At 37.8% G+C, this 26,850-nt stretch overlaps 2 protein-coding genes across 2 annotated transcripts in view; both read left to right on the forward strand.

Moving 5' to 3' along the window:
• Positions 1-26,801, forward strand: part of Zfp988 (zinc finger protein 988) — a 28,464-nt gene extending 1,663 nt beyond the window's left edge. Inside the window, exons 2-4 of the mRNA NM_001384232.1 lie at positions 17,508-17,611; positions 21,716-21,842; positions 24,002-26,801. Coding sequence (NP_001371161.1) covers positions 17,582-17,611; positions 21,716-21,842; positions 24,002-25,746 — 1,902 coding nt within the window. The 5' untranslated portion in view covers positions 17,508-17,581 and the 3' untranslated portion in view covers positions 25,747-26,801. The remainder of the gene's footprint in view (positions 1-17,507; positions 17,612-21,715; positions 21,843-24,001) is intronic.
• The window catches only part of Zfp978 (zinc finger protein 978), a 267,146-nt gene that overhangs the window by 182,385 nt on the left and 57,911 nt on the right, over positions 1-26,850 (forward strand). The window lies entirely within an intron of this gene.

Raw genomic sequence — 26,850 nt, forward strand, 5'->3', positions numbered from 1 at the left:
AGACAGATTATCAGACTTGAAGATATATAGTAGGTTCTGTTAACCCTGAGTGTCACCAGAGAAAAACCAATTCCACCATGTGGGCCAGCTTTATCAAATAATACATCGCGACCAAGAGATATACTTTGGTCACATGTTACAGGCATTTTATAGGCCATTATAGTTTCCTATGAGCCTTTATTATTTTCCTAAGACATGCAACCTTCAGCACTTCAAGAAGATACCTGGTTCTTGGGCTGGTGGTGAGGTTAATTTTTGGCATTTTAGTCTGAGGGAGAAAGCATTCAGAGATAACTGGTTGGGTCCAGACAGAGGCAGGCAGGTGGGGGAGGGGAATTGAGGATGTGATGATGGATAGAGGGGCAGGTCAAGAGATAACCAGCATCCAAGAAAGCAACTATCCAACTATGACTTCATTGATATGTTAACAGATACCCCAGGTAGCCATTCTTCCTGACTTTCTTTGAATTTTTCCAAGGTTCAGCCCAGCATGCTGTGTGGTGATGATTTCAGGAGTAGATATTTTAATAAGTGGAAAATTGAGTATGGATTTTTTGTTTTGTTTTGGTTTTGGTTTTTTCGGTACAGGGTTTTTCTGTGTAGCTCTGGCTGTCCTGGAACTCACTTTGTAGACCAGGTTGGCCTCGAACTCAGAAATCCATCTGCCTCTGCCTCTGCCTCCCAAATGCTGGGATTAAAGGCGTGTGCCACCACTGCCTGGCTTTTACTTTGGATTAAGACAAAATTAGTCAGCATCTTTTGAATAATTTTGATTGCTTACTTACTGGATTACTGTCTGGATTCTGGATCAGAATAATTTTCTTAGTCTATTACCCGTGCTCGAACGGCCAGGAAGAACGCAACAAACCGGAATCTTCTGCGGCAAAAGCTTTATTGCTTACATCTTCAGGAGCAAGAGAGAGAATGGCAAAACCCTGTCCCTTTTAAGGAGAATTATCCTCCGCCTAGGACGTGTCGCTCCCTGATTGGCTGCAGCCCATTGGCTGAGTTGTCGTCATGGGGAAGGCAGAGCACATGTAGTGGAGAACTACCCTTGGCACATGCGCAGATTATTTGTTTACCACTCAGAACACAGGATGTCAGCGCCATCTTGTAACGGCGAATGTGAGGGCGGCTCCCCACATTAGTCTTCCTCCTCCTCTTCTGTGTTGTTTGGAAAAAAACTCTATATGTGTGTTAACTGTGTGACTGACTCTCACATCTTTAGGGTAAACTGGACTACTCGGAGAAAAATAGGCATTCTCATGATATCTTCTCTTTACTACATGTTTATCCTTTTCTCGGGTATTGACATCTTTCATTTTTGTTCCATGAACAGTTCCATGTTCATTCTAAACAATATTTTCCCATTTTCGGGTCTCCATATGCTCAGTCAAATCTCCATAACTGTAAATCAACACTAAGAGCACTGGATAGTTAAGGTCAAGTAGACTCTCACAAAGGATCCAGGTATGTTAGAGGTACTGAACAATGGGTGGAGTGGGGCTTACCTGTTAGTAGAAAGAGAACATATATTTGATTTTGCCAGATTCTATTTCCTTAATGATTCTGGAAAAGAATAATATTAGATGTGATGATATGGATTTACCATGGAAGGCAGTGCTGTCAGCTGTCACTTGATGTCAGTATTTAATTAATTTTGATCCTGGGAAATTGCTGTTGCCCATTGAAATCAAAGTTTCTTTTATCCGGATTGAAAGCAGCATCAGGCTATGGGTGTGACAAGGGCAATTTATACATAAAGCAAATGTCCCCAGTAGATTCCCTCCTAGGGCCTGTGACCTTGCTTACTGGATTTTTAGGCAGATTTTCACTGTAATCTATGAATTTTTTTTTCCTGTGGAGTTGAAATAGAAAACCTGTTACCCACAGTCTTGCTAGTATCATAAAAATTTCCATGCCTGGTCTGACTGATTCAGATTGCAGCAAGTAGGTTGCAACCTGAGTATAGACTCTGATGACTCTGATTCCTGCCCCCAATTTCCCTAGCAGTTTTTGTCACTATGGAAGTTACCGCCAGGGTGACCAAGATGTCTGCTGAGAGTGAATGGTCTGATATGAGGTGGTTTTCTCCAGAAGGTCTACTTGCTTTCTGAATCACCTATTCTGTACACTCTAAATGTTTTCCTGTCCTTGACCTGTGTTCTTATTGATGTTCTGTGTTGCATTAATCCCCATTAGAGTGGAATAATTATTTTTGACCTTCTCTGTACTGGTTGGTTTAGTTTTGAGTCTGTTTGCCTTATTTCTGAGGTATGTTTCTTCTCTTCTATCCTTGAGAGCTTTTATACTGAGCAGTGTCTACTTTTAACCACAGGGCTGTATAAGTAAGTTTCATTCTCCTGTTGTCAATGTAATTTGGAAGGATTCCTGCCTACATCTATTAACCTAGGCCTAGTCATAAAATCTACTCTCCATACAACATTATGTAGGCCTAGTGTGTTTTCAGCCCTTGAAATTTGCTGCTTTTCGAGACAGGATTTCTCAGTGTAGCCCTGACTGTCCTGGAACTCACTCTGTAGACCAGGCTGGCCTCGAACTCAGAAATCCATCTGCCTCTGCCTCCCAAGTGCTGGGATTAAAAGCATGTGACACCATGCCTGGCAAGCTCCCCCTTTCTTATTCCTTCTCAATGCTTAACTAGCTGATTCGATTTGGTTTTTCCAGCTCAAACTCCTCTCCGATCTGAGTTCTTCTCTCAGACACCGAATTGTTCCACTTGGCCTTAAATTAACTGTAGAAATCTTTTCTCATCTTCTGGCTCCTTCTCTTTCTCCTGCTCATTCTGTCTTTACCTGTTCCTAGCATGTTCTCTCTTCAGTCTGATTCTGTAAAACTCTCAGAACCCAGGTGCAGTGTCCTAGTACATCCAGCTCTGGTCTAGTCTGGCAGCAACATTGTGGGGAAGCTGTGCAGAGTAGGTCCAGAGAAGTTGTGTGAAAGGCAGCCTGCAACAGAGTTGGAGGAGTGGTTCCTGCTGGGGAGGGTAGGCTTCATGCATGATTAGATAAGTTTAAGAAAAAGACAAAATAAAAACAAAGAATCAACCAACCAATCAATGAATTAAGTAAGCAAGCAATTAAAAATCCAAAACAATAAAAATTGCTATGAAGAACTGGGAAGCTAATTAATTAAAAGGTCCTGCAGTAGGTGGGCTTAGAAGAATTGCAGGAAGCTGCTGAATATTGGGCGGGTCCAGAAGGAGGGGCTTTGAGGAGCCAGACAGAAATGACAGGAAGTCCCGCCTTTTCAGCATTCTCCTTGTACCTTGGCTGCCTCGTGGTCAGGAAGTCATGGAGGGAGACTAGTGCCTAGTATTTGCAGAACCTGAAAACTTCCTTAAGCTGCAGTTGCTGTGCTGGCCTCCTAGGACATTCAGCAGCTGGTCCTGTCGCCTTCCAGGTCAGAGGAGCTGTTGGGCTGGGAAATGGGCAGGAGCAGGGCAGGCTTGTGGAGCAGGGGTGCATTTTCTGTCGCTACTCTCACAATTCTGTTGTGGTTATCTTACCATTGTCAGGAAGTTTGAGATCCTGTGATTTGGGTTCATGGTGATGTTTTAATCAATTTTATGGTTGCCAGAATATTTTTCTAAAGTATCCTCGTAGAACCTTGGCTGCATCTGGAGTTTGCATACCAAGAGGTTTGTCTTTGCAAAAGCGTTTATAAAGCTCCTGTAATTCAAATTCCTTCATGCTTTCTTAACTCCCCTGTTCCTCCATTTGCCATTTCATTTCCCTTTCTCCAGGGAACTGAGTAGGCATCCTGAGAGAGCTTTGTAGATATTTGTCATATGGGGAATTGGTGAAGATTTGATTGAATTAGAAAATTATGTTATAAAGCACTATCATATGGCTGTAAATATTAACATTAAGCTAACAACGTTATAGTCTCCGTTAGTTTCACACTGAGGTATATGTAGTCTTTGATGTAAATACAGCATTCAGAGATGCGTCTTCATAGTCTTAGTTATTAATGTTACACCTTAGCTTTCATTGAAGCATGAAGACAGGATTGCAGCAATGTACAACTGAGGAGAAGATATATAGTAGGTTCTGTTAACCCTGAGTGTCGTCAGAGAAAAAGCAATTCTATGATGTTGGAAAGCTTTTTAAAATATTACATCTTGACCAAGAGATGGACTTTGGTCACTTCCTACTGCCGGTTTTATATGCCCTGTTTTCTGTGAGGCTTTATTATTTTCCTAAGACATGCAACCTGCAGAGCTGCAAGAAGATACCTGGTTCTTGGGCTGGTGGTGAGGTTAATTTTTGGCATTTCAGCATTAGGGAGAAAACATTCAGAGTTATCTCTTTGGGTCCAGACTGAACCAGTTCATCAGGTGGGGGGAAGGGAATTGAAGATGAGAAGGAGAATAGAGGTCAGGCCAAGAGTTAACCAGGAGCCAAGAAAGCACCATCCCAATCCCTATCTTCATTGATATGTTAATAGTTACCCCAGTTAGCCTTTCCTCCTGAATTCTTTGAATACTTCCAAGGTTCAGCCCTGCATGATGTGAGAGGAAGAATCTAGGCCAAGCTATTTTTATAAATAGAAAACTTACTATGGATTAGGACATAAATAGACAGTACCTTTGAAATAATTATGATTGCTCACTTTCTTAAGAAAAATGACTCCTTGTTTCATGAAAAGCACTTTGCCCATACACATTCATGGTTTCTTGAGTGTGGCACTCTGGACTTCTTGCAGGTGTGGTAATGCTTAGACCCTGCGTTCACGGCTTTTTTTTCAGTGATCTCTTGTTGAAGAAGTTCAATGGTTTGGATCCTGCGTGTCACAATAGTTTTCTTACATTCTTCCTTGTTCCTCAGTGTTTCTGGGAAAAGGACTCTGTGTAAAATGTGTGACTGACTCTAGGGTAAACTGAAATCCTCAGGGAAAAAGAGACATTCTCATGATATCTTCTCTTTCCTTCATGTTTATCCTTTTGCCTGGTGTTGGTGTCTTTCATTTTTGTTACATGAAAAGTTCCAGGTTCTGTTTGAATGATATTTTCCCATTTTCGGGTCTCCATTTTCTCAGCCAAATCTGCATAAATATAAATCAAACCTAAGAGCCCTAATATGGTAAAGGCCAAGGAGACTCTATGAAGCATCCAAGTGTGTTAGAGGCTTTGAACAAGGGGTGGGGTGGGGCTCACCTGCCAGTACAAAGAGGACATGAATTGGTTTTGCCAGCTTCTATTTCATTAATGATTCTGAAAGATTTCACTAAGAATATTAGACATGATGATATGGATTTCCCATGTTAGGCAGTGCTGTCAGCAGTCACTTCATGTCAATATTTAATTAATTTTGATGCTGGGAAATTGCTGTTGCCCATTGAAATCAAAGTTTCTTTTACCCAGACTGAAATCAGCATCAGTTAATGTGTTTGAAAAGGGCCATTTACACATGAAGCAGATGTCAGTCCTGGATTCCCTCCCAGGGCCTGTGACCTTCCTTATTGGATTTTAGCCAGATTCTCTGTTTAGTCTATGTATGTTTCTCCTGAGGAGCCGGCCTCAGCTTGAACAGGAAAGCCTTTTGTTACCCACAGATAGCCTTGCCACTATGATACTGGCGGCCATGCCTTGCCTGGCAGATTGAGATTGTAGCACACAGGATACAAATCTGGGTATGGCCATTGATAACTCTGCCTCCTGCCCCAGTTTGCAAAGCAGTTTCTGGACACTGAATGCTACCATCAGAGAGTCCATCCACAATATTTGTTGACAGAGTGGATGGTCTGATCTGAGTTGTTCTTCTCCAGAAGATGCACTTGCTTTCTGAATCACGTCTTCGGTCCAGTCTACACGAGTTTAAGTCCTTGAATTGTGTTCACACTGATGCAGTTTGTTGAATTTGGCCTTATTATATTGTGGATTTCAACAAAAGCTTGCTGACAGGAGGCTGATATAGCTGTCTCCTGAGAGGCTCTATTAGTGCCTGACAAATACAGAAGTGGGTGCTCACAGTCATCCATTGGACAGTGCACAGGGTCCCCAATGAAAGAGCTAGTGAAATTACCCAAAGAGCTGAAGGGGATTACAGCCCCATAGTAGGAACAAAAATATGAACTAACCAGTATATCTAGAGCTCCTTGAGACTAAACCACCAACCAAAGTAAACATGTGGTGCGACTCGTGGCTCTAGCTACATATGTAGCTGATGATGGCCTACTCAGTTATCAATGGGAGGAGAGGTCCTTGGTCCTGTGAAAATTCTATGCCAGAGTAAAGGGGAACACCAGGGCTAGGAAGCCGGAGAGGGTAGGTTGGTTGCGGGGGGGGCACTTGCGTAGGGGATTTTTGGAGAGGAAATTAGGAAAGTGGTTAACATTTGAAATATAAATGAAGAAAATATCAAATAAAAAATGAAAAAAAAAGGATGGAATAATCACTTTTCTGGACTGTTTGGTTTAGTTTCAAGTCTCTTTCCATTTGTTTTCTGAGGTGTGTTTCTTCTCTTCTTACATTCTAGAAAGCTTTTATAGTGAGTGGTATTAGATTTTCCACAGGACAGTAAAACTAACCTTTATTCTCCTATTATGATTATTGTCTGGGAGGCTTACTGCCTCTGCTAATTACCATGGCCTAGTCCTGTAAGCCTCTAGCCTCTAAATAATCTTATGTAGTCCTAGAGTGTTTTCAGCCTCTGAGATTTCCTGCTGATTAAGTTCCCCCTTTCTTGTTTGTTCCTTTCAATTCCTTTTTAAAAAAAAAAATTATTTTTTTGGTTTTTCTGACAGGGTTTCTCTGTGTAGAGTCGTGGCTGCCCTGGAACTCACTCTGCAGACCAGGTTGGCCTCGAACTCAGAAAAGTGCTGGGATTAAAGGCATGCACCACCACTACCCAGCCTCATTTCAACTCTTAACTGTCTGGTTCAACTCAGCTGTTCAGGCTCAAACTACTCTCCCAGCTGACTCATTCAGCCTGGTTCTCACACTGAATTGCTCTGCTTGGCCTTAAATTAACTGTAGCAATCTTTTTTTAAATCTTCTGGCTCCTTCTCTTTCTCCTCCTCATTCTGTCTTTACCTGTGCCTAGCATGTTCTCTCTTCAGCCTGAGTCTGTAAAACTCTCCCAGTAAAACTGTTTCCTTCTCCCTCTCTGTGGCTCTACTCTCTCAACTGTACTGTACTGCTGCCCATGCACTCTACTGTATTCCTTTACCATTCTCTTCTTCCTGTACTGTCTTTCTCTCCCTTAAGTAGCTTCCCCTTCCTCTCTCACCTCAGGAATGTTGGGCATATCCTGTTCTCTAAGATCTTTCTCTGATATTTCACATTTTCTGCCATTCAATTAGACAACACTTTCAAACATGTGCACCTCCTTCTACTTAGTAAATGTACTTTCGTTGTTTGGGATTAAAGCAAATCCTAAAGGCTTGCTTGTATTCCAACCACAGTGATGAAAGCTGTGTGCCTTGTGCTGAACCACACCCTAAGTCAGAACAGGCTTGAATATCCCTACACAATAGTTTAGTTTGGCAGAATTTCTTCCTGAACTGAAAACCAAGATTCACAAATAATAGTCTTCATTATGTAGATAGCTGTGCTATCTATTCTGACTTCTACCAAGAGTTTCATTGTGAACTTCTTTGATGATTGGTCAATGAAAATCTTTTTTTGCGAGACTGTATTCCTTAGACTTTGCAATCTAGAAGGTTTGCGGGCATTATGAGTGGCAGAAATATGGTTCCTATTGTCTCCATTCCTTGTATGGGAAAGAGCTTTACTATGTAGTACATGAGGAATATTTCCTAGTTTTCTTATATTCATTCATTCTTCACAAAAAAATGTCTTATTTCCAAAGTTCTCATGAAAATTTTATGTCTTATTATTTTTGTGCGTATTTTCATTAGATTATTTTCTATGTAGGTTTTTGAGTAAAAAGGTGTCTAAACTTATATCACACACTATGTTCAAATATATGTTTTAAACTGTCAATACTTGTAGCCACTTTTCTGAATTTAACATTACAGTTGCCAGTTATTTTCTCTCAGGGCTTGAAAAATATGATTCCATGCTCTCCTGATTTTAAGCTATGGATAAATATTTAGTACTACTGTATGCTAATATATTATCACCTCTTTTGATGGTAAGGGCTAGGGCAAGACAGCTGGAAAGAGATAAACATTGTTACAGCACTTAGATGTGACAATAGACAGATACAGATGGGAGTGCAGGAATCCAATATCTGAGAGACTTTCCTCGGGAATGTGAGGCTAGAATGCTATGGTCTTCTAGTACTCAAGAGTGCCAATGTTTGAACACTGCATGTTGCTATTTGAGTTTATCTACTTTAAAACAGATGTGATGAAACAAGTGATAGTAAACTTTGACTGGAAGGCTCAAGCCTGTGGAATTGTGTCTATTCAGAATCAGGTGTGTATTTGAGGAAATGTCAGTTGCAAGATTTAAAGTCGAAGCCCTAGTGTTCATATTGACTTCATGGTGGAAGTAGGTAAACCCATGGGTTTTTCTTCCCATTCTAGAATGAGCTCTTGTTCAGTCTCCATGAAATGGAAGATGTGCTTTTCCTGTTATACAATTAGACAAAACAATTGCAGGACACACATTTATTTTATGTATTTCTTACTTTTGAATTTAAAGTACAACATCTGTCACTGGAGCAGGAATTTATGGTCTGTTGCTGGTAGAAATGACAACAATATTCAGCCTGCATGTTTCCGGTAAGAATCATAAAGTGACATACTTTGAAAAATGTCCTCATTATTCCCTAAAAATTTATGTATTCCTATGCCCATTTTTTATTACACACTTGATGCTGTCTACAAATGCCCAGGGCATCAAGTTTTACATAGTGTAAATTTATGACAGTAATGTATTTTTCCCTGCATCTCTAATTTCTGTTTTATAGAAATTCCTGTTGTCAGTAAATTTTCCATCACATGAATTAGAGATTATATTCATTTCATGCATATTACTATTGTTAGAATATTCACAGAAAAACATTCTGGTAGAGAATTTGCATTATCTGATTTCTTTGGTATTGAGACTGCTGGCATATTGATGGGGCCACCCTCCTCCTCAGCTGCTTCTGGCTTTTCCCCAATTCAACCACAGGGGTCCTTGGCTTCCATCCCTTGGTTGCATGCTAGAATCTGCATCTGACTCAGTTACTTGCTAGACTTCTTAGAGGGCAGCCATGCCAGGCTCCTGTCATACCACAGTATCAGTATCAGTGTCATGGCCCTGTGCCTCCCCTTCCTTGATCTGAATCCTAATTTGGGCCTGTCCATGGACCTCCTTTCTCTCATGTTCTTCTCAAGTTTTGTCCCTGCAGTTCCTTCAAATAGGAACAATTCTGGATCAAAGATTATGCGTATAGGACAGCAACTCCACTTGATACCTGTCCTTCCACTGGAGGTGGACTCTACAAGTTCCACCTCACCACTGTAGAGCACTTTATCCAAGGTCTCTCCCTCTGAGTCCTGGGAGTCTCTCACCTCCTAGGTCTTTGGAACCTGTGAGATGAAACTCTGTAGCCTACCTCCTGAGGCTGTCTATTTCCATTTTTTTCTACTGGTCCTCAGGGTCTCAGTCCTCCCCCCAATCCCTCACAATACCTGATCATGTTTCCCCTTCCCCTATCTGTCCCTGCTCCCTTCATATTAATATTTTAACAATTAGGAATGATCCCTATGTATGATAAAAATATTTTGTATCCATGGAGCCCAGAGCTGGAGACTATTATGTGTTCATTGTAATGTGAGAAAAGAAGATTTATCCTATCAATGAAGTATCTAGATATAACTTTTATGAGGAGGCACCCTAATTGTGAAGGAATTTATAATACATGAAAATGCTGTTATCCAGCATCCCATCAACCAAGAAATCTGCTCCAGAAGGAAAATGAATTGTATCAGATTCCACCATTTTCTTAATGTAAGGAATAAGCATGAGACTCAGATCTTAATCCTCACCACTGATTAGTCATGTTCCCGTACTATAGAATAGTTCATGGTTATTAAACAAGAATCATTCATGACTAATATAAATAGGGTTATATGTTACATGTTTAGAGATGGATGAAATTTGAAGAGAAGTTGTTGCTCCTGCAAAGGAACAGGATTAGACTGTTAGCATCACATCACGTTCCATAACCACCTAGAGTTCCAGTTTGTGGGAATCTGACCTCCTCTTCTGATGTCCACTGAGAGAAAGCATGCAAGCGTGGCACACTCATACACATACAGGACGAACATTCATAAATAAGACTAAACAAAATAAAATAAAATGAACAATTTAATATTAAAATTGTCTAAAAGCAGTCTAGAAGAATAGTATGACATGCTTCTGCATGTGTATGGGAAGGTCTTTCCACAAGGCATAAGGAATTGAAGAATTGTTTAGCCTAATCAGTTAAGAGTCCATGTGTTAGCTCATAATGGATCTGCTTGTTGGAAGCTTGTAGAGAAAGCAGGAAGCAGATCTAAGAGAGGATATAGTCACAGGGACAAGCTTAAGAGGATGTTGTTTGGTGCTATAAGGTCCTGAACACTAATTTCTCTCTGGCACTCAGTAGCTGGATTGACCTATACGTCCAACAATGATTTAGCATTCACATGAAGTTTTAAGCAGATTTTTATGAGATAAATTGTAACATTCTACCTTTTAAATAGCCCAGGTAAGTTTCAATTGATAAATCACCTCACACCAAGTTTTGCATGCAAGTAAAGCAGAAACAAGTCCATCTTGAAGGAGGAGTAAGTTAGAAAGCTACACTTTTCTTCTCAACAGTGTGCATTAGACACTGATATGAATGGTTATAAGTAAATATGATGACAAGTTTATCATATTGAAGAAATCCATGATATTTGCCATTTAGATTGACTCATTGCATGATGTGGTTTTCTGTAGAAAAGTACAACACACTTAATAAATACATGTACTGTTTCTGCAGGTCAAATGAAATAAGGTGAATTCTAAACATGTTCTATGAGGTAGAAATGCTCCCAGCAATTTTCAGATAGGCTTTAAGCATTCTGATTGCTCTGTCTATGTTGCATCATGTGGTTTATATCAGTAAGAATTTTCTATAGATGTTGATGGGATACTGTGCTGAAGAATCCTATTCAAAAGCATAAAGGAATATCCCATTTAATGACTTTGCTCTTTTATTTTGGAGTTATAAGGCTCTCCTACTCCATGTTTTTCCCCTTCCTGTAGCTATGGTTCATGTAGGTTGAGATTCTGAAAAGCAATCATGGTGGACAGATGCAGAGAACCTACCTTAGGTGGGAAAGGGTCCTAAGGAGCTAATGGGAGTGGTGAGAGAATGACTTGTTATTAATGATGGATGCAAGCTGACAGCTCTGTACTCTGTGGAGACAAGTCTCTAAATAGCTTTTTGCAGATGAAACCTACTTTGCATGAGCTACTTCCTTAGGAATTATGAATGATTACAAACATTTACTCCAGGTTCTCTCTTGATTATTCTGAGTCAGCATTTTAAAACCTTAGAACCTTTACTCCTAGTTACAAAAGAAAACAAAACAAAACGAAAAAAAAAAAACAGAAGTACATTTGTTTTGTTTGTTTGCTTTGTTTTGTTCTTAAGTGTAGCAGCTCCTATGTATGTTGCTTGCATGCACTTTCTGGACATAGAGATTATTTTATTATTACTCTTTTCTTTTCTCTTTCTTCCTTTCTTCCTTCCTTCCTGTCTTCCTTCCTTCCCTCCTTTCATTTTTTTCCATACTCTAGATTTATTGCCCTCCCTGTCCATCCTCTAACTATTCCACATCCCACACTTCCTGCCCACCTCTCTGTCTCCATATCCCTTCCTCCTCCCCACCTTCTAAACACACTGGAACCTCCAATCTCTCCAGGGGTTAGATGCATGCTCCCTGATTGAACCCAGATCCAGCATTCTTCCACTGCATATGTGATAGGGGCCTCTTATCAGCAGGTGCATGCTTCCTGGTTGATGATCGAGTGTCTGAGAGGTCTTGGGGGTTCAGGTTAATTGAGACTGCTGGTCCTCCTACAGGGGGCCCTTCTTCCTCAGCTTCTTCCAGCTTTCCCCTACCTCAACCACAGGGGTCAGGATCTTCTGTCCATATGTTGGGTACAAACATCTGTATCCAACTGCTCTTGGGTGTTTCAGAAGTCAGTCATGATAGTCTTTGTGATTGCTCCATAGCGTCAGGTATAATGTTAGGCCTAGGGGCCTCACCTTGAAAGGTGACAGGGTTGGGGGGAATCATAATCTGATATTGGGTGGGGGAAGAGGACTGAAGCCCTCTGGGCCCGCAGAAAGAATGGAAACAGGCAACTTTGGGCCTCTTTAGCAACTTTGGGATCCTACTTTGGGCCTGTTATTGGACCTTCTTTTCCTCAGGCTCTTCTCCATTTCCATCACTGTAATTCTTTCAGACAGGAACAATTATGGGTCAGAATTTTGACTGTGGGATGGCAACCCCATCCCTCACTCAATGCCCTGTTTCTCTGTTGGAGGTGGGCTCCAAAAGTTCTTTCTCACTACTGTAGAGCATTTAATCTAGGGTCCCTCCTTTTGGGTTCCTTGAGTATCTCACCTCCCAGGTCTCTAGTACATTCTGGAGGGTCCCCCATCTCCTATTTCCCAAGGTTGCCTGTTTCCATTTATTATTCTCACCTCAGGGCTTCAGTTCTCTTCCCCCACCCAATATCAGATTATGATTCTCCCCAACCCTGTCACCTTTTTCTCCCATGTCAGTCCCTCCCTCCCTCCTCACTTTGGCCCTTTATCTTGTTGACCTGTTTGAGTTCTGTGGGCTGTATCTTGGGTTTTCTGGACTTTTTTATGACTAATATACACTTATTAGTGAATATATGCCATGGATGTCCTTTTGGGTCTGAGTTACCTCTCTCAGGATGATAATGTCTAGTTCCATCCATTTGCATAAAAAACTTAGGATGTCCTCATTCTTAATAGCTGAGTAATATTCCATTGTGTAAATGAACCACAGTTTCTGTATCCATTTTTTGTCATGGGACATATGGGTTGTTTCCAGCTTCTGGCTATCACAGATAAGGCCATTATGAATATAGTGGAACACATGCCCCTGTGACATTAGTTGCAATTTATTGAACATTTACATTATGTATGTATGTATGTATGTATGCATGCATGCATGCATGCATGTATGAGCCCACCACTTTGCTGTAGGTTCTTAGGAACATTCGGTATTCTTGCAGAAGACCTAAATTTGTTTATAAGCACCTATGTCAGGTGACTCAAAACTACCCGTAACTCTTAACTCCAAGAGATCCCATACACACACACACACACACACACACACACACACACACACACACACACATATATTTAGGGAAGTCCTAGTTTTACAGAACTGAAGACTGAAACTGCTAAAAGCCTGCTAAAGAGGGGTAAGATCAAAGTTTACTAATATCTATTTAGTTTCATGAGCCTGGGGTTTAGTTAGTTTTACATCCCTGAAGATTTTATAGTATAATGTCTTTCTTAAGAGATTGCCTTTTTTTTTAGAGAAACACCCTTGTTTTTGTTTTGTTTTGTTTTGTTTTATACTTATTTATTTGTATGTGTCTTTGGAGATATTGGGTATATTCCCAAGAATGGTATTGCGGGGACTTCAGATCTATTTATTTCCAATTTTCTGAGGAAACTCCACATTGATTTCCAGAGTGGTTGTAGAGGTTTGCAATCCCACCAGCAATGGAGGAGTGTTCCTCTTTCTCCGCATCCTCTCCAACATGTGTTGTCACCTGAGGTTTTGATCTTAGCTATTCTGTTTGCTGTAAGGTGTCATTGTGATTTGCATTTGTCTTATCACTAAGGACTTTGAACATTTCTTTAAGTTGGTTTTCAGCCATTGGGGTGTCTTTAGTTGTGAATTCTCAGTTTAGTCATACACACCATTTTTTGATTGGGTTGTTTGGTTTTTTGGTGGTTATCTTCTTAAGTTCTTAATATATTTTGGCTATTAGCCCTCTATTGGATATGGAGTTAGTGATTTTTTTTTCCCAATCTGTAGGTTGTTGATTTGCCTTATTGACTATGTTGTTTGCCTTAAAGAAGCTCTCTAATTTCAGGAGGTCCCATTTACCAACTCTTTTTTGGTTTGCTTGTTTTTGTTTTTTAAGACAGGGTTTCTCTGTATAGCCCTGGCTGTCCTGGAACTCACTTTGTAGACCAGGCTGGCCTCGAATTCAGAAATCCGCCTGTCTCTGCCTCCCAAGTGCTGGGATTAAAGGCATACACCACCACCGCTCCGCTCAATTCTTGATCTTAGAGCATGAGACATTCGAGTTCTGTTTAGGAAATATCCCCTGGTGCCTAATGAGTTCAAGGCTTTTTCCCACTTTCTCTTCTTTTAGGTTGTGTGTATTTGATTTTATGTTCAGGTCCTTGATTAACTTGGACTTGGGCTTTGTGCAAGGTGACAAATATGGGTCTATTTCCATTTTTCTACATACAGACAGCCAAATTAGACTAGCACCATTTATTGAAGATGCTTCCTTTTTTCCATTGTATATTTTTGGCTTCTTTGTCAAAAATCACGTGTGTGTAAGTATGTGGTTTTATTTCTGGTTCTTCAATTCCATTTCATTGATCAACTTGTCTGCCTGTGTACCAATACCATGCTGTTTTTATCACTATAGCTGTGAAGACAGAATTAGACTGTGTTTCCTTTCAGGAATAGCAAATGCCATTTACCCCTGAGTCATCTCTTCTTTCCAGGGATTTACACTTCTGGTACACTTTTATGATAGAGCCTGAATATAATCCTGAGTTCTGTTTTATAAAAATTGAGTGAAGAATCCTAAATGATACTTATATGCCCAACCGCTAACCATGTTAGAGTGGGGGGCTCTCTGGGACTTTTGGCATAGCATTTGAAATGTAAATTAAGAAAATACCTAATTTAAAACAATAAAATAAAATAAAAAAAGAAAAGAATAGGAATGAAGTCAAAGAACCTTAGATGATTCCTTTTTTGTGTAATCTATAATCATGTTAGATCAATGAGCTCAAATAATAAAGAGAAGAATATTGCTGAAGTCAAAAGTTTCATATTTTCAGTTGTGCCAGTAATAGATTCATGAGTAATAATATATCCATAAAAATGAAGTTTTAGTATGATTTTTATACATCTTAATGTGGTTATTTCCATTATAAAAATCATTTTACTTTATCACTTTTTTCACATATGTCATTTAGTTATACATGTATGTCTAACCATTCTGCAGGGAATCCACTGTGTAAGTTATGAAATTATTATCTGTATTGATTTTGTCATATAGTCAAAAACATTATATTATATTAATGATACCTATTGCTAACTTTTTATTTATATCATTATTCTCAAATTAATTCTTCATTAAATAATCATTTAACTCTTCTTCATGTAAAATTCTTATAAAATCATATCACAAAGTATTTGATTCTATGTCTTGTTTGTAATTTTGTTTGTATACACTGACTTTATACTTCCCAACTCTACCATAGAAAGAAACGTATTTTTTTAAGTCATTCTTGTATTTGGTGTTCTAACTCTCTTTCTTTCTCCTAGAAAGGATGCTCCATTGTATATAGGTCTTACAATCCAAACTGAGCATCTTAGACTACTTGTTGACACCCAACTTCAGACAAGAGAGATACAGGGTTCCTATCTGAGCAAAACTGACAGTTGTAGAATTTGGAAGCACAGTTTTACTCACCATCACTTTACTATCTGTAAACTAGATGTAACACTGGAATTGTTCTTTTTATCAAAAAAGTGTTCATAAACATATATTCCTGGATGTAGTCCTCAAATATATACATTACAGTGTCTAAATTATGCTGTGAGTCTGAGTCCATTAACTCATCTACCTTTTACTGAGAGAAGAGAACACAACATGACTATGATAATTTTAGATGATACCATTTCTTAAAATGGCCTCATAGTTCTCATGACATAACATACTTCCTGTTCTTGATTAGGTTTCAGAATATGACAGGAATTCTCTCTCTGAAAGGCAACCTTAAATCCAACCAGAATATGTTTTACTGTAATTTATTTTTGTCTGTTGCTTTCATAAAACACCATGTTCAAGGAAACTAATAGAAGAAAAAGACTACTTTGCGTAATGCTTCCAGAGGATAGCCATCAACCATGGCAGGGAAGACTGATAGAACACAGCCATGTTGTTGAAGTAGAAAGGTGAAAAATCACATCCTCAACCCCAGTCACTAAAGAGGAAGAGAGAATTAAGATGGCTTGGATCTATCTATTCTTTTTTCTCATAGCCAACCCCCAGTGTCATACTTTATTCAGCAATGTTCCAACAACTAAATTCCTCAAAACATTGTGACCCACTGAGGATCCAATTTTAAAAGATAAAAGTATTATCCAGTAGGAGATTGATTCTTTCATACCTATATAATCAGCCTTCTAATATCCTTGTGCTTTTTAAATTGATTTTGATATCAATGTAGAAAATAAAGCTCTAATTTCTTGTATGGGTTTCCTGTTCGTTTGTTTGTTTGTAAAACAGGGTCCCATACTCTAGTCCTGACTTTCACATGTCCTGATATAGAGACCAGAATGGCTTTTAGGTCACATCCCTGAGAGCTAGGATGAAAGACCTTTCATTGACGAGCTGATTTTTATTTATTTATTTATTTATTTATTTATTTATTTATTTATTTTGGCTGAATGCTGCATCTTCATATATTGGCCACTGAGTTACCACCAGGCTTAACAGAGTTCATTTCTTGTTTCATTTCAGAGTGAGCATTCCTTAGATTTTTATATCTTTGGATAAGGTGTTCACGTCCTGCATATGTATAATTATTCTCTTACCCACTTGTAGGAATTCTCTGGAATTTCATTAAGTTTGTTTCTGCCTTCTTGAATTCCTGTGCTTGTTCCCTCTTTATGACATTTGTCCACATTGAATGGTGTTCAGATTATGTTTTGACTTTTGTCTCTTGAGTTTGTTTCATAATTCATTTTGTCATGAGAATTGGTATTGGTTTAGTGATTTAGGTTAGGGAAATTTTATTAACATTGTCAAATTGCTTTAGCTACAGCCTCTCAATTTTCTTTTGCTGTGTGTCATTTAGGTCAGGTGACAGGGATTTCCATATGAGGTGTTGTGAATAAACTTTGAGAATCTAGGGTGGTGGGAGGAACTAGGTTACAGTTACAGTCTAAATATATCATTACTTACTTTCATGACTGCACTTTGTCAAGATTCCTGGTATCATTTTGCTTTTAATGTTTATAAGTGTGTGTGTGTGTGTGTGTGTGTGTGTGTGTGTGTGTGTCTGTGTCTGTGTGTGTGTGTGTGTGTGTGTGTGTCTGTGTGTGTGTCTGTGTGTGTGTCTGTGTGTGTGTCTGTGTGTGTGTGTGTGTGTGTGTGTCTGTATGTGTCTGTGTGAGCGTGTGTGTGTGGTTTAGCATTGTCTGTAATGGTGTTGTATTTATTTCATCTTTGAATCATTCAGACCTTGATGTGAAATTTCAAGAAGAATTCAAAATTTGTTCTTCACTGGACCCTGGGAGAAGGACAACAACAAGAATGAGTGTGTGTCTGGTAAATACACCACAGGTCAGTGTCCTTTCCACATTTCTTTTTTTAAAAAAATCTCTTTTTATTCAAGTCATCCAGAAGTTTTAATCTCTATATGTTGAATGTTATCTAAAGGGATTTTTTTCTATGCTCTATATTTTCTCTTGTAATAATGAGAATTTAATTTTTTCCCTTTCATGCATATAATGACTTTATATTTTAACTTGATTTTTATATTGTGAGAATATATAATTCCCTTGGACTAGAGATCTGCATGTCTCAAATAGGATCTATTACAATGATGCTCAGAGAACAGATTGATGGATATTTTCTATGTTGAATAAGTTCTGTCCTTTTGTATTAGTGTGAGGTGAGGTCTCTTGTGCCACATGAATTGCATTTCAGGGATGGTCAGGTTTCTGAACAGAAGCTTGTGAATGAGGGTATAGAAATAAGTATAAATTCACATCACTAAAGAAGATATGAAAGAGTAGAATTTCTAGAATGTAAAATTATAAGAGATCCACTGTCTTGAATCCTAATAGTAAATGTATTATTAGCTCCCTAGGGTCACAGATGATGGAAGGAAAATATCTTTCTTTTACCATTAGTGTGATTGTGAGCTGATACAGATTTCAATATTCTGACAACACTTTTTTCACACCTCATGTCACACAGTAATCACAGTTGACTCCTGAAATCTATTTGTCTCAAGAGAGATACTGTCCCTGTGGAAAATTCACAATATATAGATATTTATCCCTCCTTTTGGTTTCAGAAATAATTTTAAGTCCTGTTTTCTTCGCCTTTGTATTTCATCACATGAACTATATTAGTAAGATTTTTCTAGAGAGGATAGCTATGGTGCTGTGAATAAACCATTAATTTTCAAAAAGAAATGAATTTCCTTTATTATTTTTTGTCTTTTTCTTTAGAAGGGAAAGGCTTGAATCAGTCTATGCTAATCCTCTTCAGCCAAGCTGTGCATTACATAGTGAAAAATGAAGGGTTGTGGCAATGTTCCTATTTTTCATTACAATACTATTTTCTTTAAGTCCATAAGTGTTTATCTGAAGGTTTTTACGTACACTGAATGATACATTATGCCCCTAAAACCATGAGAACAGCACCAAACCGTGGGGACTGAATTCAGACATAATAGTGAGCTGCAATATATTTAGAGAGAATTAGATTAGTTTTTAAAGTAGAAACAGCACGTACCTTTCCCCTTTAGTCATTTGTTCATGGCACAGGTTTTGCATTTTTGAGGCATATTTGCAATAAAGACAGTATATTGTCTGTATATTATAATTTTTGATAAACAAAAGAAGAATGATAGATCACACTTCTCTATGAAAAGTGTAATTATGATATACATATGGTCAAATTCTGAAGAAAAAAGTTATAATTAGAAGACTGAAATTTTCAGTTAGGTTAATACAATGAGGAATAATTTATTAAATTTTAATGAATATTTAGTATAATTCTCCCTCAATTTAAAAACACAGTTTGTTCAAAAATTATTTTACTTCATTGGAATGCATTGCCACATATGATATTTGCTTATACATGCATATCTAATCATTTTATAGTGAAAGACCATAAGGTATTAATGAAATTGTTATTAAGCATATTTATTTATGTCTCCACAGGAGCTAATTAAGAGTCAAAGATGTGGCTCTGCAGTTAAGGTCTCTTCTTCTTGCAGTATTCAGATTCAGTTTTCTGTACCTGCCTGGGGACTTCTTTTCCTTCCAGAACTCTTTTTTTTGAGAATATGTTTTACCATTGCCTGCATTTCTCATATGAACAGAGCTACGTGCCAGCAAAAATAACATTTCATATGAAATTAAAGTCAATAAACATTATTTTAAAATTATAAATGATCTGGAAATATTACATAGGACGCAAGAAACCATCCAGGAAAGAGAATGAGAGGAAATGTGAAGCCTGAATGAGTTTCAGTACTGCTGACCCCCCATATCAACATTTTAACAATTAGGAATGATCCCTTTGTATGATAAAAATATTTTGTATCTGTGGAACACAGAGATGGAGACTCTTATGTGTTCATTGTAATGTGGGAAAAGATTTATCCTATCAATGCTGTATTTAGGTATTAACTTTTCTGAGGAGGCACCGTAATTGTGAAGGAATTTATGATACATGAAAATGCTGTTGTCCAGCATCCCATCAAACAAGAAATCTGCTCCAGAAGGAAAATGAATTATATCAGATTCCACCATTTTTTAAAATACTTTATTTATTTATTATATGTAAGTGCACTGTAGATGTCTTCAGACACTCCAGAAGAGGGCATCAGATTTCGTATGGATGGTTGTGAGCCTCCATGTGGTTAAATAATTTTAAAGCTCTCTAAAACTGTTTATTTCTATTTTATGGTTTTGAATACATTGTCGTAAAATAATTTCCAAAAGCATTTGATTTTCTGTGTCATATGGAACGTTCAGTGGATGCCCTGATGTTGCAGTTTTATTGTGTTTAAAGAAAAAAACTTAGTCGTTTTGTCAATCCATTATTTCTGCATTTTGTTTTCTACCTGTTTCTTCTAGAACATGTGCAGCATTGAACTTAGGCCTCAGATTGTCAAATGGACATGTTGTAATACAAATGTGAGACACAGCTGCACATAAGACTAAGCTAGTGTCCATATTTGAACAAAGTGGACATTGTAAAATTTGAAAGCATATTTTTTATCATAACTTGACTATCTCTAATGGGACACTGGGATTCAGTTTGATATCAACCCATATTTCATAAAGGTACATTACTGGATTTAGACATCAAAAGTACATGTTATATTCTATAAATGTTTACTGCTTTTGAAATTATATCATGCATTCTCAGTGAAAAAGAAATATAAGGAAGTCTATTAGTAGTTTAAAAAATTTCTTTGAATAAAGTTAATGTTTATTTTTCTTCGATATATGTTGCTTAAATTTGCCTGAATGTATGCATGTGTGCTATGTATTCCTCCTGTCAGTAGTGTTCAGAAGAGATCATTGGATTTTAAAGAACTGGGTTTAACAATCTACTGTTTAGTGCCATGTGGGTGCTGGGAATCAAATTTGGTAATAAATGACATTAAAAGACAGTATACAGGGCTGGAGATATGGCTCAGCGGTTAAGAGCACTGACTGCTCTTCCGAAGGTCCTGAGTTCAAATTCTGGCAACCACATAGTGGGTCACAACTATCTGTAATGAAATCTAATGCCCTCTTCTGGCATGTCCAAAGACAATTACAGTGTGCTTAGATATAATGATAAATAAATCTTTAAAAAAAGACAGTATACAATCCAAACTGCACACCAAAATTTTTGAAAAGAATGATGATAGCAAATCTTTCATTTGCTGTGAACGTCTATGTAAATCACAGAAAATTCTTGAAGATGAGAGCCTTTCTCTTCTCTTCTCTTCTCTTCTCTTCTCTTCTCTTCTCTTCTCTTCTCTTCTCTTCTCTTCTCTTCTCTTTTCTTTTCTTTGTATTTATTTAGAGAGCCTTTCTAAATGCGAGCATTATAATAAGTCATTCTGTAGATTGTCAGTGGAAGAGCAGCCATTCGTATCTTCAGACACATCTCAATAACACTTTCAGAAAACATTTATCCTTCAATATTTTCCTTCCTCATCTGCATCAAAAAAGGAAATCTTTTTGTTGTTGTTGTTTTGGGTTTTTTTGTTTTGTTTTGTTTTTCTGAGACAGGGTTTCTCTGTGCAGCCCTGGCTATCCTATCCTGGAACTCACTCTGTAGACCAGGCTGGCCTTGCACTCAGAAATCTGCCTGCCTCTGCCTCCCAAGTGCTGAGATTAAAGGCGTTTGCCACCACACACAGCAAAAAAAGGATATCTTTTTTTTTTTAAAGATTTATTTATTATTATATGTAAGTACACTGTTGCTGTCTTCAGACACACCAGAAAAGGGAGTCAGATCATGTTACAGATGGTTGTAAGCCACCATGTGGTTGCTGGGATTTGAACTCTGGACCTTCGGAAGAGCAGTCGGGTGCTCTTACCTACTGAGCCATCTCACCAGCCCCCAAAAAAGGATATCTTAATTACTTCTTTTTTTAAGTAGAAAAACATTTTTGTCCAGTATCAAGTAGGTAGTTTTCCATTACAGGGTCTGTTAACTTTCAAGGACGTGGCCTTGGACTTCTCACTGGAGGAATGGGAATGTCTCAGTTTTGCTCAGAGGTCATTGTACATGGATGTGATGTTGGAGAATTACAACAATCTGTTGTTTGTGGGTAAGAATGAACTTCTTGTTGAATTCCTTTTACTTTCTTTGAGTGTTCCTACTATGTGCTTATGTAAATGCTCTGAGATATCCAGAGACTCCTGAATGAGGGAAATTCTAGTTAAAATCATAACTTTTTCATTGTGTTTCCTTTACATTTCTCTGCTTTCTTTTGAAAAGTAACCAATGCTATATTCTCTGAGGTCACTCCTTATCTCTTATCTAGCTTCAGTGAACTTAAAAAAGTTCAAGAAAAAATTTAAATATCCAGAACAAGAAATTATATTTCTGTACATATAATAGTTGCAATTATAAAAATCTTACTATTGCATTAAAATGTATCCTTATTTATGAATGTAACAATATACAAGGTTTCAAGTGGATATAGAGCTGTTGGTTTGGGCAATTTTTTTTCTTTATTTAACTTTTTGACATTTGATCTCTGTGTTTAGATCTGGGACAACATAATCTTTACCCTAGCATTTTGGATGTTGAAACAAATCTATTTAGTGATTTCCCTGACACTATGGGCTATATCATAAATTTATACCTGAGCAAAATTATATCAGATTCAGTGTCACTCTGAATCAAATTGTAATCATAAAATTAGAGATATTTTGTTTAGAGTTCTACTTTCGGGAAATTCACTACAGATGGATCATTTATTTGTCCAGCTTATGCAAAGTACAATTTTCTTTTTTATTGGTCTTTTTTTTTTTACATGTCAAATGTTATGCCCCTTCTCCATTCCCTGTCTGTAAGCTCTATATCCCACCCCTCCCCCTGTTTTTTTGATGATGCTCCCACCACCAATCCATCTACTCCCACCTCATGCCCCTAGGATTCTCCTATGCGGGGATACTGAACCTTCACAGTACCAAGGGACTCCCCTCCTGTTGATGCCACATAAGGCAATCCTCTGGTATATATAAAGCTAGAGCCATTTGTACTTCCATGTGTACTCTTTATTTTGTGATTTGACCCTTGAGAGCTTTGTGGGTCTTGATATTGTTGTTCCTCCTACACAGTTGCAAAGCCCTTCAGCTTCTTCAGGCCTTCCCTTAACTCCTTCATTGTGGTCCCCTTGCTCAGTTCAATGGTTGGCTGCAAGGATCTGCATCTCTTTGGGCCAGTCTCTGGATAGCCTTCCCTTCAGCCTGTTTTTCATTCTTTTTTGTTTTCTTTTTTTTATTAGGTAATTTCTTCATTTACATTTGCAATGTTATCCCGAAAGTCCCCCATATCCTCCCCACCTCACTCCCCTACCCACCCACTCCCACTTCTTGGTCCTGGTGTTCCCCTGTACTGAGGCATATAAAGTTTGCATGACCAAGGGGCCTCTCTTCCCAATGATGGCCAACTAGGCCATCTTCTGCTACAGATGTAGCTAGAGACACGAGACACGAGTGGTACTGGCTAGTTCATATTGTTGTTCCACCTATAGGGTTGCAGATCCCTTTAGCTCCTTGGGTACTTTCTCTAGCTCCTCCATTGGGTGCCCTGTGATCCATCCAATAGCTGACTGTGAGCATCCACTTCTGTGTTTGCTAGGCCTCAACATAGTCTCACAAGAGACAGCTATATCAGGGTCCTTTCAGCAAAATCTTGCTAGTATATGCAATGGTGTCAGTGTTTGGAGACTGATTATGGGATGGATCCCCAGATATGACAGTCTCAGCTCCAAACTTTGTCTCTGTAACTCCTTCCATGGGAGTTTTTTTCCCAATTCTAAGAAGGGGCAAAGTGTCCATACTTTGGTCTTCGTTCTTCTTGAGTGTCATGTGTTTCACAAATTGTATGATATATCTTGGGTATTCTAAGTTTCTGGGCTAATATCCACTTATCAGTGAGTACACATCATGTCACTTCTTTTGGAGCAATTCTGGGTTATTATATTTGAGGTGGTATGATGTCTAATTTGAAAATAACATTTAGCAGGGTATTATCATTTCCAGTCATTTGATATAGATCATATTTGAGGTTCTTCTGAGGATACATGTAATGATTCACAGAGAGAGAGAGAGAGAGAGAGAGAGAGAGAGAGAGAGAGAGAGAGAGAGAGAAACCTTTCTTGAGAGTACGAATCCATAAGCTCACTGATTATTGAGTCCCTTACTCCTTATATAAGTAATTCATGTCACCTCTAATTGCCCCCCCCTTTTTTTTCAGAAAATCATTGCATACGTGGAAAGAATGGGAAGGTATTGGATCAAGACAGCCAGTACATTGTCCATGAACACATGAATATTCAAGAGAAGTCTTCTAAATGGGACAAGCTTAGCAATGTCATTCTTGAATCCCTCCAGTGTACACCTTACAAAACTAATCACAGCTCTGATGCTCTTCAATTCTCGAACCAAAAAAGACTTAAGCCCAGGAACACTAAAGAAGTTTGCAAATACAATGACTCTGTAAACAGTTTAAGTTTGTTTTCTACCATTAGTCTCAATCAAGGAATTAACATGCAGAAGAAAAAACACAACCGAAATGCAGAATTAGACAATATTTTTGTTTCTAAACATAAAGTCATGGTGAAAAAAGACAATATTGCAGGGAACCCTTACAAATGTAGTGAATTTCACAAATATCTTACCCAGAGAGAAAACCTACAAAGTCAGCAGAGAATTTATCATGGAAAGAAACCTTACAAAAGTAGTAAAAGTGACAAATGCTTTACCCATCAGATCCATCTTAGTATTCATCAGGGAATTCATACAGAAGAGATAATTTACAAATGTAGTGAATGTGACAAATGTTTTAAAAACAAATTCAATCTTACTATGCATCAGAGAATTCATACAGGAGAGAAACCTTACAAATGCAGTGAATGTGGCAAATGCTTTACTGAAAAAAGCAGTCTGAGAATTCATCAGAGAATTCATACAGGAGAGAAACCTTACAAATGCAGTGAATGTGACAAATGCTTTACCAAACAATCCAATCTTAGTATTCATCAGAGAATTCATACAGGAGAGAAACCTTACAAATGCAGTGAATGTGACAAATGCTTTACCCAACAATCCTGTCTTAGTATTCATCAGAGAATTCATACAGGAGAGAAACCTTACAAATGCAGTGAATGTGGCAAATGCTTTACTGAAAAAAGCAGTCTGAGAATTCATCAGAGAATTCATACAGGAGAGAAAACTTACAAATGCAGTGAATGTGACAAATGCTTTACCCGAAAATTCCATCTTGGTATTCATCAGAGAATTCATACAGGAGAGAAACCTTACAAATGCAGTGAATGTGACAAATGCTTTACCCAACAATCCAATCTTACTATTCATCAGAGAATTCATACAGGAGAGAAACCTTACAAATGCCCTGAATGTGGCAAATGCTTTACTGAAAAAAGCAGTCTGAGAATTCATCAGAGAATTCATACAGGAGAGAAACCTTACAAATGCAGTGAATGTGGCAAATGCTTTACTGAAAAAAGCAGTCTGAGAATTCATCAGAGAATTCATACAGGAGAGAAACCTTACAAATGCAATGAATGTGGCAAATGCTTTACTGAAAAAAGCAGTCTGAGAATTCATCAGAGAATTCATACAGGAGAGAAACCTTACAAATGCAGTGAATGTGGCAAATGCTTTACTGTAAAAAGCAGTCTGAGAATTCATCAGAGAATTCATACAGGAGAGAAACCTTACAAATGCAGTGAATGTGACAAATGCTTTACCAAACAATCCAATCTTAGTATTCATCAGAGAATTCATACAGGAGAGAAACCTTACAAATGCAGTGAATGTGAAAAATGCTTTTCCCGAAAATTACATCTTGGTATTCATCAGAGAATTCATACAGGAGAGAGACCTTACAAATGCAGTGAATGTGAAAAATGCTTTTCCCGAAAATTCCATCTTGGTATTCATCAGAGAATTCATACAGGAAAGAAACCTTACAAATAGATTGTATGTGACAAATACAATACTCACAATGTCAGTCTTAGAAATCATCAGTTATTTCATACAGTAGAGAATCTTTATAAATGAAGTAAATGAGGCAATTCTTTACCAAGATATATTATCTCAAAATTCATTAGAGAATACTTAGAGAAGACAAACTTTTCAAATATATTGTAGGTATGAATCCTTTCCTTTTGGCCTATTTCCTAGACTGTAACAGTGAATACTTACAGGCTAGAAACTTAACTCATGCATTGTATGAAGAAATATCTTTGACTTCATTTCAGGTCAGAGAGAACATCTAAGAACTTTTTAGGGTAAAGTATTTCTGTTGGGGAAAATGGTGTATTCTTGACAACACTTGAGGCTCCACACTAGAGAATTAGTATGATTATGAAAATCTTGTGAAAATATTCATGCAATGTTCAAATCTTAGGTAATGTCAACTATTTATGCTGTGAGAAACTCTGAAAATGTGAAATGTAGAAAGCTTTTCATGACACCTTTTTACTTGTTCATCCTCAAACGTTACCAGATGAAGACAAGTTGGGAAGTCAGAAGATAGTATTTTATAACACTTTAATCGAGAAAGAAATAATCCATTTCAAAAGGAAACTATTTAAGGTCTTTAATACAACCCTCAAAATAGGTAATAAAACTGGTAGCATTTTGTATATTTTTATTGTCCTGTAACTAACTCCAATAAAACTGAAAGATTCAACAAATTTGCTTTGGTTGTTTCCAATTTGCAGTTGGGATACTCAGATGAATATATGTTGCATCTTCCCAGGAAATGCCTCACATAAAACATAGACTGAAGTCATGAACATTTTTGCAAACCTGTATCATAAAGTTAATAGTGGTGATTTTTAACTGGTGGATAACAATACCTTTGGGATGTAACGACCCTGTCACAGTGGTTGCTTAACAGCATAGGAAAACACATATTTCCAATTGTCTTAAAATTAAGAAATCATTCATTGAAGTGTAGGGTAGTCTGCCCACCCTAAAATAATTTGAATTCAATGTCAGTATTTAGCATTAAAAAGTTAAAAATACTGTTTTACATATGGTGCTTTGTGTTAACTAAAATAAGTAAGATTCAGT

Source organism: Mus musculus, chromosome 4 (assembly GCF_000001635.26).
Source record: "Mus musculus strain C57BL/6J chromosome 4, GRCm38.p6 C57BL/6J".
NCBI lineage: Eukaryota > Metazoa > Chordata > Mammalia > Rodentia > Muridae > Mus > Mus musculus.